Source organism: Meriones unguiculatus, chromosome 6, assembly GCF_030254825.1.
Source record: "Meriones unguiculatus strain TT.TT164.6M chromosome 6, Bangor_MerUng_6.1, whole genome shotgun sequence".
NCBI classification, from domain to species: Eukaryota; Metazoa; Chordata; class Mammalia; order Rodentia; family Muridae; genus Meriones; species Meriones unguiculatus.
The window spans coordinates 91,300,053-91,314,704 of NC_083354.1; the positions used below are offsets into that span (position 1 = coordinate 91,300,053).

General features: G+C 41.9%; 1 protein-coding gene across 1 annotated transcript in view; it reads right to left on the minus strand.

Moving 5' to 3' along the window:
• The window catches only part of Parp8 (poly(ADP-ribose) polymerase family member 8), a 176,012-nt gene that overhangs the window by 85,993 nt on the left and 75,367 nt on the right, over positions 1–14,652 (minus strand). The window contains exon 4 of the mRNA XM_060385735.1: positions 3,411–3,448. Coding sequence (XP_060241718.1) covers positions 3,411–3,448 — 38 coding nt within the window. The remainder of the gene's footprint in view (positions 1–3,410; positions 3,449–14,652) is intronic.

A 14,652-nucleotide genomic window follows, 5' to 3' on the forward strand; every position in this document is an offset into this window, starting at 1 on the left:
AGGATACCTTTATGCCTACACAAATACACACACACACACACACACACACACACACACAGAGAGAGAGAGAGAGAGAGAGAGAGAGAGAGAGAGAGAGAGAGCGCAAATATTTGGACAGTAAGAAAAGTATGGCCAACTTCAGAACACATATTACTATTCTCATAAACCTTAGTTCTTCTTACTGATGTGAAGCTAAGTGCTAATTAGTAAAACTAATTCTATCTTCCCTATAAACAGGGAAAGGGAGACTGGAAATGTGTCTCAGAGATAGAGCACTCACCTAACCAGTAAAACACTGGATCCCATCAAAGCCTAAGAAGAAAATGCATACGAAAACAGCATTTCAGAAGGAAAAATGGTGGCAAAAGCCTGTACTCCCAGCACTCAGGAGACAGAGGCAAAAGACAGGACATTCTAGGTCATTCTCCACAACTGGAGACACTTTCTCAAACAACAAAGACAAAACAAATGGAAAGGAAGGAGAGGCACTAGAGCAACAGAACTAAGTGGTGGCTGCCAGCTAGAAGGAGAGATGAAGAATCCATAAACTGGACAGCACTGTGCAATACCCTGACCACAGGACAGAAGTTTGTGCTACAGTGACAGGAGATGGTCCAATAAGACATTAGGCTTGGAAAACAGAAAGAGTAGTGTATGGCTCAATTTGAAGGTTGTCTGTGGGAGTGGATTTACATAAAATAATAGGTAAAAATACTCTCTAACTCACTTTTATGAAAACTGAAAACAATGTCATTTGTAAGTCAGGACTTTGGAGCTATAGGGACCAACAGAGATGTGAAGAAGAGTTGGGATAATTCAGTCACCACAGTAGCTAAACCTTCTAACTAGAGAAAATGTGACGGCTGCAGACCAGCTGGTTCATCTTAGCAGAGTCAGCCTGTGACTTGCTGTGCATACGCCATTCCCAAATCCATTATCACAAGCCAAAATACCATTTTCTTAAAAAACAAAACAGACATTTCAACAACCTAATGATTTTCATTTGTGTGTGTGTGTGTGTGTGTGTGTGTGTGTGTGTGTGTGTGTGTAGAACACATCGATTCCCATGGCAGAAGAACAGTAAGTGTCCTAAGCATACCTCACCAAGTCTATAAAGACAGGCTCCGGCAGGCTTGCTTGCTGGCTCTATAAATGCTCAAAAAACCAGGCAGATCCATTAGCGTCTTTCAGTCCACAATACCAAGGACAAAACAAAGCCTGTCCAGTCTCAGCAGTGACATCAAGATGCTTCTTACTGATGTAGCCTATCACCTTATTATTTAAAGGAGGAAATGATCCCTCAGCAGATGCCAAGCAACAATGCAATAGCTTCAATAGCCATTAATGTTCTAAAACGTGGTAAATAAGAGAAAAATGATGCTTTGTTTTCTGATGAGCAGAAACACATTACTTTTGATACAAAGCTGCCAACTTTTCTATTATTGAAAAATTTCCCAGACCTTCTAGGAAGTATGGGGGGGGGGGTAGGTATGGTTATTAGAAAACCAACACATACTTTTATATAATCTCGTCAATCTGGAAAAGTGAAATATGTTAACTAACACATCCCAAATAAATCTGGATTAAAGTTTAACAAAGAAAATACTATCACACCAGCGCTCACTCTGGAGTCAGAAGAGCATTGACTGTGCTGACCAAACTCCCCCAAGAAGTAACAATTACCAGAGTTGAGATGCTGATGGTTTATAAGCAAGTTCCATGCCACTAGGAAGCACTGTTTGGTTTCGTCGGCACACATTATTCACGTGTGACTATTACACTTTTTCCCTGTCACCCGTAAAATGGCATTCAGACTTAGATTCAGCTGCACACCTGGAAGCACTTGGTACCTGGACTCTGTGGTGGATCTGATGTACCTGACATCACCAGTTCCAAGCTCAGCCTCAGCACTTGAACCAGAACACACAAACCCACTTCTCCCTCAGCAAAATAAGGCCTGCTCCAGCCGAGTAGACCAAATTTGTTACCTGGTGCAAATGAAATTCTGTTGGAAATTCACTACAAACTTGCTCCAAGATGAGACGTTAGTAAAAAGAACACAAGTGAAAACCACTGTTTTATTAGGAAATCTCAAATTTTAGGGATTGAAGAGATGCTCTGTGGTTAAGAGCAGTAGCTACTCTTCCACAGGACCCAGGTTCAATTCCCAGCATCCACATGGCGGCTAACAGCCACCTATAACTCTAGTCCTAGGGAATAGGCTGCCTTCTTCTGGCCTCTGTGGACACAGCAGGCACAAGACCCACAGACACCCATGCAAGCAGGACAGCCAAACACATATGAAAATGTAATTCCTTCCCACTGGTGATAGGTTAGGCACATAGCTCCGTGGCAGGGCACTTATCTAGCACACACAAGACTGTGTTCAATCCCCAAAACTGAAACAAAAAAAAATAAGATAAAAATAACTTTATAGAGCCTGGAGAAATGACCCAATGGTTAGGAGCACTTGCTCCTCTTCCAGAGGAGTGTCACTCAGTTCTCAGCACACTGTCCATCACTAGTTCCAGGGCCTCCACCAAGCATGTATATGGTGCACATACATGCATGCAGGGGAAACATGCATACACAGGAAGTAAAAGAAACTGAAAATAACAAAATTAATTAAATAATACTTAAACATTTACACTGAACCAAGTTATAGTTCCAAGCAGAACTCCAATGAAGTGAGAAGAAAAAAAAAAAAAAAAAAAAAAAAAGAAAACCTAATTACTATATCTTTGCCACCAGAGGGAGCTCAATATTGGGGCCAGTTGGTTCACTGCTCAGTATCACTACAAGTAAATAAAAGATTCTCTGAAGGGTAGAGCTGTGTCTTCATATGGAAAGCATACTTAATCCTTATTTCTTTGAATAACTTCTGTGTGGGTGACCACATGCATGTGTGTGACTTTTTGCTTGCTTGTTTGTTGATTGTGACAGGGTCTCTTAGCAGCCCTGACTCTCCTGGAACGTGCTCTATAGACCAGGCTGGTGTCGAGCGCAGAGATCCGCCTGCCTCTGCCTCCTGAATGCTGGGATTGAAGGCGTGTGCCACTCACCTAACCTGTGTGAGCTTACTTTGAAAAATAAGCAGCATTTATAATTTGGTATGAAGACATTGGCAAACATTCCTTTAGCAGTTGATTATTTCTGTGTCCACTTGGAGGGTAAACACTTAATCTTCTTACAAAATGAAGCTGTCATGAGTGTGCATGAGTCTGCCTCGTCAGGAAATTACATTTGACTGTGGTCCCAGGTTTAGAATATCTCCCAATCAGCAGGAATTTCCCCATCCTTACGACTCCTTTGCCAGTGCTTCCCAGTTCCACGCTCGTACACACATTTCCAATCTCCAGAAGAACAAAATAGTCAGAGATGCTTCATGAAACCTTTAAGGAAATGCATACCTGGGTAATCTTCTGAGACATGCACTGAGTAGGACACACTGTAAAGACAGGGAAAAGAGGAAAGGCTGAGGTTACTACGGAGAGCATCATGCTTTTATACAAAGAAATCCAACCCCGTGTTGCCCACTTATTTGTACAAACACAAGTCTAAGCACTCTGAGCACACAGATCAGAAAGCTAATTTCAAGGTGGCACAGGAAATGTGCAGGGGTGAGTTTGGGTGTCAGCATGTCTTCCTGAAGCAGTCGTTCTCCTAGCTGACACTCTCCCCTCTGCTAATGGGCAGGTCTTTCCAGTTCAGCAATATGCAAGGCTCTTCGTACTCATTCGTGTCTCTGTTCAGACATCCCCAAGTCTCCTCTGCACATCAGAGAGGATACTCTGTAGCTACGACAGTGTTCAGGAATGTACGCTGTGTGCGTACGCTGCTGAGGAAGGACCCAGCAGACACTCTGCCCTCCCAGCTGTGCTCACAAGCCCGGCATCTATAACGCTTCCCCACAAATGTGGGAAAATACCAGTTTCCTTAAAATTAGTGACATGATAGATGCCTGTAACTAAGTTAGTCTTCTTAATTCGGTCTTTCAAACCATGATTTAAAAAAAAAAATGCTTTCAGTTCTGAGGACTACGTTGCTTTAGAAAAAAATGTAAAATGCACATTAACAATTTTCCAGTGCCTTTCTCAGGAACCCTGATGTCACTACAAACTTATTTCTGACAAGAGGAATTTAGATAACCTATTTGTTCATTTTTTTTTAATGTCTAGCAACAAGACTGAACATCCCTTAAGGTTCAAGCTCCATCTCCGTTTATATCTGCCCATGGTCTACTGCTTCAGTGTTTGCTGCCCAGGGTGAGTGGAATAGTACAGAAAAGACGTGTTACTGTTCACGAAGGACACTTTGCTGCTCAATTATTAAGTCAAGAAGCCAAACATGTTAATGTGAAATCATTTAAGCAGAACAATCAAAAGAGATAACATGGATGACTAATTCATAGCAAGCAATGAACATGGCAGAAAAGAATTTGGGTAGTATAAAGTCCATTTACTTTATAACGTGTAAATAAAAAATGATTCACATAAGGTTGCAAGAAATGTACAAAGATTCATGTACCTTCCACCCAGTTTTCCCTACTGCTTACATCTTATGTACACATAGAAGAACATAAAAATCAAGAAACAGACATTTAAGCATGTGCTGTTGTTGTTCTGTCATTTTGTTTCTGTGTGTGACACATATGGACTACATAATCAAGACCCAGAACTTGTTTCTAATAGCTTATTCCATTGTGTAAATGTGCCACAATTTCTGTATCCACTCCTCCATTGAAGGACATCTGCGTTGTTTCCAGATTCTGGCTATTACAAATAAAGCTAATATGAACATAGCTGAGCAAATGTCCTTGTGAAATGGTAGAGCATCTTTTAAGAGGATCCATGCAGTACCAATGAGACTTGATAAGCTAGGGGCAGATGGCAGGGGAGGAGAAGTACCCCTTTAAGAGGACTAGGAGAAGGAGATGGGGGGGAAGAGGAAAGGAGGGTGGGACTGGGAACAGTTGAGGGAGGAGGCTAAAACCAGGATATATAATGAAGAAACTGTGAAAAATAAAAACGTAATCAAAAAGACCCAGAACTATTCACTCATGTTGTCTCAGCAGAGGCATACTTGTCACCCTTCATCTTAATGTCCTCAGCTCCATGCAGCCACCAGCTCTCCAGTAGTTCTCCAATTCTGTCATCTCAAGTGTGTGATATAAATGTGTGTGTGTGTGTGTGTGTGTGTGTGCACGCCCACGTGTGCACATGGGCTTCCATGCAGGCAACTGTAAAGTAAGAACTACAATGTCATTTTAAGGCAAAATCATTATTTCAAAAATTACTCAGGTGGCAATGTTTAGAATGGAAACAAGGAAAAAGCAAATTAGTGCCTTAGCATAGAAGCAAAATGGCAGCAAGTCTTAGTGGGATGTAGAGACAGGGAAATAGAAGAAAGCAAATGGCAGATGATGTAGCCCAGCGCAAACCCCAGCTTTGGTAATTACAGCCCTGAATCAAATGCCGAGGAGGTAGAATATCCATGTCACCAGTGTCGGTGCCTCACCACTGTGGGTGAACTAAACACTATGAGCCAATGTGAGTTCACTCTCTCACTTGCTAATACAGCCAGAATCCGCTACATCCACTGTTGATCAGTCTACCTCTTCTAATCTGGCACTTTTTTAGACAAAATACCAGGTGCCTTGCCAAAAAATTACACCCAGCTCCAAGCTGAATTGATTCCTACCACCCTATGTTCTCAACGGACAAAATTTGACCTCATTTTCACTCAAATGTCTAAATGTAAAATGAAGCCTTACTCCATTCCTCTGTCTTCATTCCATCACGGTGAGTGCTGTAGACCAGCAGGAGTGCTGTTGTGCCTTCAAGACTTACTAGCTGGGTAACATGGACAAGTCACTAAAACTCACTTACACACAATTGGCTTCAGTCTCCTCTTAGGAAAAATGGAGAATCCCAATCTAGGCCCTCACGATGTCAGCTGCAGCAGCCCAGTGATTTGTGCAGAGCTCCAGCTCTTTCTGTTTGTTTTCTTTTGTCTCTTTGGGACAGAATCTCAGGGAACTCGAGCTAGACTGGAGCTCACTAGGTAACCCAGGCAGACTTTGACACGGACCCTTGTATTTGCCCCATCTCCCCACTGCTGGGATTTCAAGTATGCATCACCACACTGTGCCTCAGGCACTAAAATTAAGAAAAATTTTACATTAGTGAGTGTTCTCTGGAGAACTCTATTCGATTTGTCAAAATGAATAGTGTATACATTTACTAGAAACCACAACTAATAGTGACAGTTTTATTACAAGGTCCTAAATGTCCTCATAATAACAGGAGACAGTACCATGTTCATGGCCATATCTAATTTCTCAAAAATCAAACAGAAGACAAGAGCCCTACAAAAGGATTCATCAGCTCCCTGACCTAAAGCTTGTTTTTTGTTGTTGTTTTTTTTTTTTTTGGGGGGGGGGGTGAAGACCAGGAGGAAAATCACCAGGCATGTTAAATCTTAATCAGTTTCACTCTGTAGCTTGCAGAACTCTAAGGGAAACAATCCAGTCCAAGCAGACTTGGATGATTAAGCTCAAGGCTCTAATGGGTGGGAAAGGGTGGCACGCTGTGGTGGGGGGGGCAGAGAGCGAAGCTTAATTGGCTTTCAGAGCAGGGCTGGAATGCGCCGTACATAATAAATGTTATAAGGCCTGCAAGTGACACACTAAGGAACTGACAATGAAAGACGACGTGAGAAAAGCCTGAAGCAAGCACCAGACTCCAGGTCAGGGAGATGCCCTCAGCCTCCCGGGCTATGCGGTGCTGTGAGTGTATTAAAAAGCTTTGTCGGAGAACTTCAGGTAAGTTGACATGTGTTTGGTATATACTATACTAAGACCATGACAGGAGGTGCTTTGGGTCGGAAGTGTACACTGGAATCCATAAATTACTTCTATTGTCTGTGTAATTCCTCTGATGGTATTTGGCCCAAGGAAAGACATCTCTCCACAGCAGAGCCAGGAGGTCATCCTAGAGGAGCCATCTGAGGCTCAAGCCCTACAGCTGGGTTTTACTCCTAACACTGGAACCATTCACAGGGTCATTCCTTCGCTGAAATTCGTCATTTGTACCTTTTACCCTTTCCTCCTAAATCGTCTAATAGAGAGGCAGAAGACACAAACTTCCTCCTCATTCCCAAGTTCTCGGCTTTAAGAAAACTATTTAATACCTAATGAGAGGTTTGGTGGGCAAATTTTCAGCCAGGCCGGAATACACAGAAAGACCCTGTCTCAAAATAATAATAAATTAAAATAATAAATTAAAATAATGATAATAATTGTTTAAAAACTTAAAATAAAAGGAGGGAGGTGTGATGCTTTGGATGAGTGATGTCTCTTGAAGTCTCAGGCATTTAAATACTCGGTTTAATGGCGTTTTGCAGAAGCTTAGGAGGTGTGCCTTGCTGGAGGAAGTACGTTACTGAAGGTGGACTTTGAGTTATTTTCCCTCTCTGCCTCCCACCTCTTCCCTTTATGTTTGCAGCTTTATGTGAGCTGTCAAGTAGCTGCTACAGCTACCATGACTGCCACCTGCTTTTGTGTCTCGTGGCTTCTGGAACCATAAGCCAAGGAAACCCTCTCTTTTATAAGCTGCCTTGGTCACAGTGTTTTATCACAACACTGGGAAAGTGACACAGGAGGTAATGGAAGACAGTGTCTTAAAATAGAAGTGAGAACTCAGACTGAAAATAAATGAATTTTAGACACAGAAGACATTTCAGGGGTGCTGACTTTTATAACAGACCCCCAAACACTATGGCCACCTGCAAAACTAAACTCTCAGGTCCTTAACTCACTCTTTTTTATGACACCCAAGCTTTTGACGGAACAAGCAAAATCCAGTACTGTGTGGTGCCTTTTTTGCTTTGCTCCCTAAAAATGTAACACTTTTCCTAATAACAGCACCTTTCTCAGCTTTCCTAGTTAGATCAGACTTTTTAGAATTCACACAAGGAAAAGCAAAGTGTAGAAATTAATGTGGGTCTCCAGGTTCATTGTTCACCTGGAAGTGAAATGCTGAAAAAGAGGAGCAGATAAACCATGCAGCCTGAAGCTTCTGCCTCTTTGGTGCTGCCAGAGAAAAGAAACTCTCCTTGGACCCCACCCCAGGCTCACCGCCAGTGCTTTAAGGACTATGGTCCCACTCAAGAGCCACAAAATTCAACGTTTCTGCTCATTATCATGTTCCATACCCCCCAAAAATTATGAATTTCCTGGGTCTTCCTTCATTCTTCAGCAAATATTAGCTGCAATAACTTCAGGATTAGAAAGTCTTATACACTTTCCCATCTCCCTAAAATCCCTCCATCACCCACATCCATACGTCACGACATTGTTAAGCTACATAGAGTTCCAGGGCCTCATGCACCTCCCCTTCCTTTCTTGACCCTGGATCTCGACCCTGGGAGAGAAATACATCTCTTGTGTTTTTTTGTTTGTTTGTTTGTTTTTTGTTTTTGTTTTTTTTAAAGCCCCAACTTTGTGTTCTACTCTTCAGCTCTGACTTGCTCAAACTTTAAACAATGTTTTCACTCCTTAGGTCTTCAATGGACTGTCTTCATTCCTCTACCTGGCTCTGGGTAAATGTTCTCTACAGCACCTTTAACTCCTTCTTCACTGCGAAGCCCCAGCCTTGCTCCCAAATCTGCAAATGGTGGAGTAGATTAAGTTCCTCTTGACACTGGTGCTAGACCCTGAAAGCTGCTAAAAGGACAGTGACACTAAGGGGTGTGAGCCCACACGGACACACAGGGCCTTCAACATCAGCGATTAAAGGCTTTGCTGGCGATCCTAGAACCCACATATCATAGAGTCCTCTTGTTTTTCTTTTCTAAATCTTGCTACTTTTCCAAAACCTAATAACAAACCTGTCCTCTGGCCATCAAGTAATTTTATTTCACATTAAGGTAAAGGGGGTTAGCATTTGGGTACTTCCCCGGGCACATCAACTCTTTCTCCCAGCAGCCACATACAGACTTACAGTTCCTTCTTCCCCAAGTCCACACAGGAGGAGACAAACATCTGTCTTTTCAGTCAAGCCTAACCTACCAATTTGCCAGATAGATCCATAAATCTGCAGTCCACTTGGGATATTTCTTCTATTAGTCTCACAATTCTACAATTTATTAAATCTATACCATTATGGAAGTGTGAAAATCTAACTACAAAGCCATTAAGAAGAACACCATTTAAAATAAACAAATGAACACTGATGAGAGAGAGAATTAATCATGTAAAGGCACTTGCCACCAAACAATACAAGCTTGACAACATGAGTTTAATCCCCAGAACCGATGTAGAGGAAGGAGAGAAGGCATTATACACAAAGCTGTTCCCTGAATTCTATACTCATGCCATGATCATACACACACATGGGCACTAAAGAAATTTTAAATTTAAAGTGGAACTCTTAAGTGTTGTATTATATATGCATGACAATAACACTAGACAACTTAAAAGGCAGTGGGATAGAATTTGTTTTCAAGGCAAGGTCTTAAATAAACCAGGCCTTAAGCTCTGTGTAAACCTAAGGATAACCCTGAACTGGTGATCATATCTCTACTTCTAAGTGTTAGAATGAGATATATGTGTGCACACTCAGTTTTATGTGGCGCTACGGATTGAACTCTGGCTCGGGATATGCTAGCTAAACAATCTACCAGCTGAATTACACCCACACCCCACAGCATTTTTCAATATATATAATCCCAGTATTTGGGAAGCAGAGATAGGAGAATCTGAGGTTCAAATCATCCTCGGGAGGAGAGAGGGACATGTAAGTAGCAGTTTTTAAAACAAATGGGTATTTCTGATACAGTATGAAAAACATCTAATCTGATGGGACACGTTTCCATAGTAACTATATATCTACCACAAATATATACATACAGAAATACTGCTTGAGCAAAGTAGCTCCCCCTTTCCTTCCCTAGGACTCTGAATGAAATCCGTCTTCCTGTATACCTGAATTATTTCAATCACTGTAACTATACACTGTAATGGGACAAGGTGCGAGTGGTGTTTACATACTCCACTTACAGGACAGCCACGCTGGGTGACAGTGCTGTGCCATGGCAGGAGTGGCTGCAGGGACACCACTTGACGCCACTTCTCCCCCAGAAGAGTCAGGATCCTTGACTTCGCCAGGAAAGGAATTCAGGATGAGTCCTTGATAAGCAGGGTTACCCTTTCTCAGACAGGATTTAACATGATTTTTGCATGGGGTTTACGCAAAGAACAGTGCTCAGGGAAAGAATGAGATTCTCAGAGCACCAGTGAGAGCTGCTCAAGGGAGAACTGGGCTTTACTGCCAGATAATGCAACCAGTCCTGATGAAACCTGTTGGCTGGGGTCAGATGGAAGAGGAGGAGGACCTCCTCTATCATTGGACTAGGGGAGGGGCATAGGGGGAGAAGAGGAAGGGAGGGTAGAATTGGGAGAGACGACTGAGGGAAACACAGCCAGAATACAAAGTGAATAAATTGTAATAGATGATAATAATAACAAAACGAATCAGATATATGGTTTGGGTGGGTTTAATGTCATCTTTAGAGAGATGTAAAGGAATTAAAAGATCTCGGGTGGTTTCTAACGTACACAGAGTAAGATTACAAGAATCAGCCTCTACCATAAGAGTACTATGCAAAGTAAAACTCACTTTCACATTAAACAAAGGTAATAAATAGTCTCTTTTGTGAGAGTTCTAAAAACCATGTGGGGAAAGAATAGAGCTACATTCAAGGATACAGACACTCAATCCATATGCACATTGCCATATTAATGTTCTTACCTGAAAAGCCTTCTTATATGAGTAATAGTGTCTCTACATAGGCGATTTTCTCAGTGAATATGAATTGTGCTGTAAGTCACCATCCTCAACTGGGGAGAGGCTTTAACCAGGCTCCTGCATGAAGGGCTCCTTTCCCTATTTGTGTCCACACAATTTTCCATCTTTCTATTCTGCCTCACAGACTAACGTTCCAATCTGTATCACTGCCGAGATGTCTATCTGTCTCTGTGTCCCTCTCTCTTTCTCTCTCTCTCTCGCACACACACACACACACACACACACACACACACACAGGTTCCAAACTGTATAGATTTGAATTTTTAATTGACACTCTGCCACAATAAAATCTGTGCTCACCTTCTCTTAGAGTTGTTATGAAGAATGTATGAGACAATATATGTTTTCAAAAGAAGACCAGACACACAAATTAATCAGGAAATGTTATTTTTACTCCTAAGAAGCAATATTTGCCTAGTGCACACCTCATGCACCTTCATGACTGGATCCCAGGCCAAATTCCCCTCAAACATCCTCAACCACCAAGACAGAAGAGTAGATTCCTTCCCATCGGTACCACTTGACCGTGACACTGAATCTCCTTCACACTGCACTGGAAGAAGATCCTCACATTCTCAGGGCCAAGGCATCGTGCCATTACCAATCAATATATAATTCTGAAAATGAAGGGTGCACAGATCGAATTTTTTAAAAATTCCCGAACATGACGCCATCGCAATACTACTCTACCTAAGGAAGTATTTCAATTTTCATGAAAATCAGCAAATGCTGCCTGCAGCAGCTCATTGTGTACACACACACTTCACCACGAACACAGTCAGTTTCAGACCTCTCTATCACATGCTTCCATGAGCCTCTTGTGATGGTAAAAAGAAGAGTGGATTCAGGGTGTCACAACCACTTTACAGATTTGCATTTCCAAGTCTACAGAATGATGAGTGCATCGCAGCACTCTCAGAGATATGCGCCAAAACTCAATGGCACACAGAGATGTTAAAATATAAAAAATAAACCAATAAAAGATGGAGCCAGGCAGCGGTGCCATGTGCCTTTAATCTCGGCACTCGGAGGCAGAGGCAGTTGGATCTCTATGAGTTCAAGGCCAGTCTGGTGACTACAGAGCTAATTCCAGGACAGCCAGAGTTACAGAGAAATCTGTCTTGGAGAAACAAAAAGTAGCTAGGCAGTGGTGGTGCATGCCTTTAATCCCAGCACTCCAAAACCAAAAATAAAAATAAAATATAAAATAAGATAAAATGACAGAAGGACCAATTTTTCTCTGTACTGTTTCTACAGCAGTGCAACATGAATTAGAAAGTTGCTTGTCGGGAGTATGGTACACAATAAAGTTTTAAGTAAACTACAACCATTTTGAAAATGTAGTGAAAGGAGTATCAGTTCTCCTAAATAAAAGTGGGCTGGTGGAAAACTACCAGTGTCAGACAGAATTTTTTTGACTGGGAATTGTTTCAATACCACATAATTCCACCCAAGCACTAAGCACATTCGGTGAAGCCCACAAGTGGCAACCCTGAACAAATGCTAGCCTGGTGCCTAAGCAATTGCCTGGCCTGTCCTCAGTATCAGGACCACAGACGCAAATGTTCACTGTAGAAAACGTATCCTGGAGCCAATCTGATGAATCATCAGCCCCTGCAAAAGCAAAAGACTGGAGATGCCGGACAATCACTAAAGTTGTCAATCATATATGTTCCATTTCTAGAGCATTTGATAGTTTCTAAACCTATTACACTTTAAAGAGAAGAAGTAGCATGGACAACATAATGAAATGCTTTTCCTGAGCAATCCAGCTTTTAAATCCAGAGCCCAGTTGGCACCTTCTATGGCTCAATTCTGGACCACAGGTTAACACTTAAGACTTCTAAGACAGTGTCTTCTGGGTGGGGCTGAACTTGAAAACATCTTCTTCCTTGGAATGGGATAAACCTCACTGCTTTTGGGAGGGCAGTCCTGTCTTTTCTCTACCACCAGGATACATGAATGAAGATGAAGAGTAAGAACCAATCAAGGGTTTATCAAGAGATAACTGCCAGCTGGGTGTGGTAGTGCACAGCAGGAGTGTATCTGTGAGTTCAAAGCCAGCCTGGTGTACAGACAGAGCCTGGGTAGTAAGATCTTGAGACCCTGTCTCAAAACAAACAAACAAACAAACAGACAAACAAACCAGAAAGACAAAACAGAATGAGAGAGAAGAAGGGAGGGTCCAAGAGGTGGGGAGCATAACTCAGTACAGTGCCTGCCCTGGATGCTGAAGGGCTTAGGTTCAACCCCTATGCCAAAGAAAAGAAAAATGGTTACTGTTCACACAAGATGCAAGTGTTAGGTAGAATATACCATCAACTCAATACTTATGTTTGTAATAAACTAGTTATATAATTATCTCCATATTTTGCCCACAAAATATAATTTCTAGGCTCTTCTCTTCTGTACAGTGTGCAACCAAAATTAACTTAATATTTGTGTGATGAATATTCACTTATATTTATGAGCCTTTACCTTCACTGTTTTACATCTGAACCTACACGTGGTTACAAAAGTGCAAAAGCTGCTGCATACACAACATACCAAGACTTAAAGACTGAATATGAGAGAATAATTCTATACCCAAAGTCAAACTTCTACTTGGCAAGAAAAATTATTGGGAAAATACAACCCACATTCAAGACAGATAAACTCCATGGGTAGATTATACAATCCCTCAACAAATTAAGGCACTGGAAAGGAACTTGGCAAGTTCATTCCTTATAGAATATCAAAACAGTTCTCAAGAGCAACTAGAGGGATGAAGGAGCCCTGCCCACTTATCTCACCCTCACCTCACTGCTCTGTACTCTCTGTAAATCCCAGCCATATCAAAACAAAGAGGGGTGGGGTTGTGAAGATGGCTTAGCAGTTAACAGCATGTACTGCTCTTGTGGGTGAGGCAGGTTTGGATCTCAGCCCGCAATCTTCTGTGACTCCAGTTCCACAGGAGCCAATGCCCATTTTGTCATCTACAGGCACCAGACATGCAGACCATAAATATACATATGTGCAAAGCCATTTATATGCATAAAAAAACAAATAAACACAGAAAACCCATTCAAGTAGTTTAAATTTTTTAATTTATTATCACTAAGTAGATAAGATGACAGTGTGGCTTGGGGCTTCCCAAGGCATGCCATTGAGAGCCAAGGGACATGTGTGAAGCCAGTTCTCTCCTTCCAACCTTACGTGCACCCTAGTAATCAGATTCAGGTCAGCTTGCCAGTCAGGCTTTCCAGGCAAGGGCTTGCCTGCTGAGCCATCTCTCTGACTTGTTTGTGTGTGTTTGTGTGTGTGTTTGTGGATGTCTGTGTTGTGTGTGTATGTGTGTTTGTCTTTTCCTAGGCAAGACCCAGTTCTTGAGCATGCCGAGTCCATGTCTGGAATTCCCTCTGCATTTTTCCTACTTAACGCACTGTTGCCCGGCTGATCTCAGCTCAAATGTGCCATTCTAGCAAATGCTTTCTGATCTCTTACCAGGCTTGTGGATCTCAGCCAGAGCAGTCACAGTTTGAAATTACACACCCATTTGCAAGACTCACTCCCACCTGCTTCCCCCGTAAGTCTATGAGTGCAGATGGCCCGTTTTCTTCCCGGTGATTAATAATACTGATCCACACTGCTGTTTTGTCTTTAAACAGCCAAGTTTTCATTGTTATTGGTTTTACACTTAGTCCCATGCAAAAGTCAACAGTATATTTAAGTGAAAGAGTGCCATGCATTTACCACAGAGAGCACTATATTTGTGGAACTGATGTTTGTTTATAATATATACTTT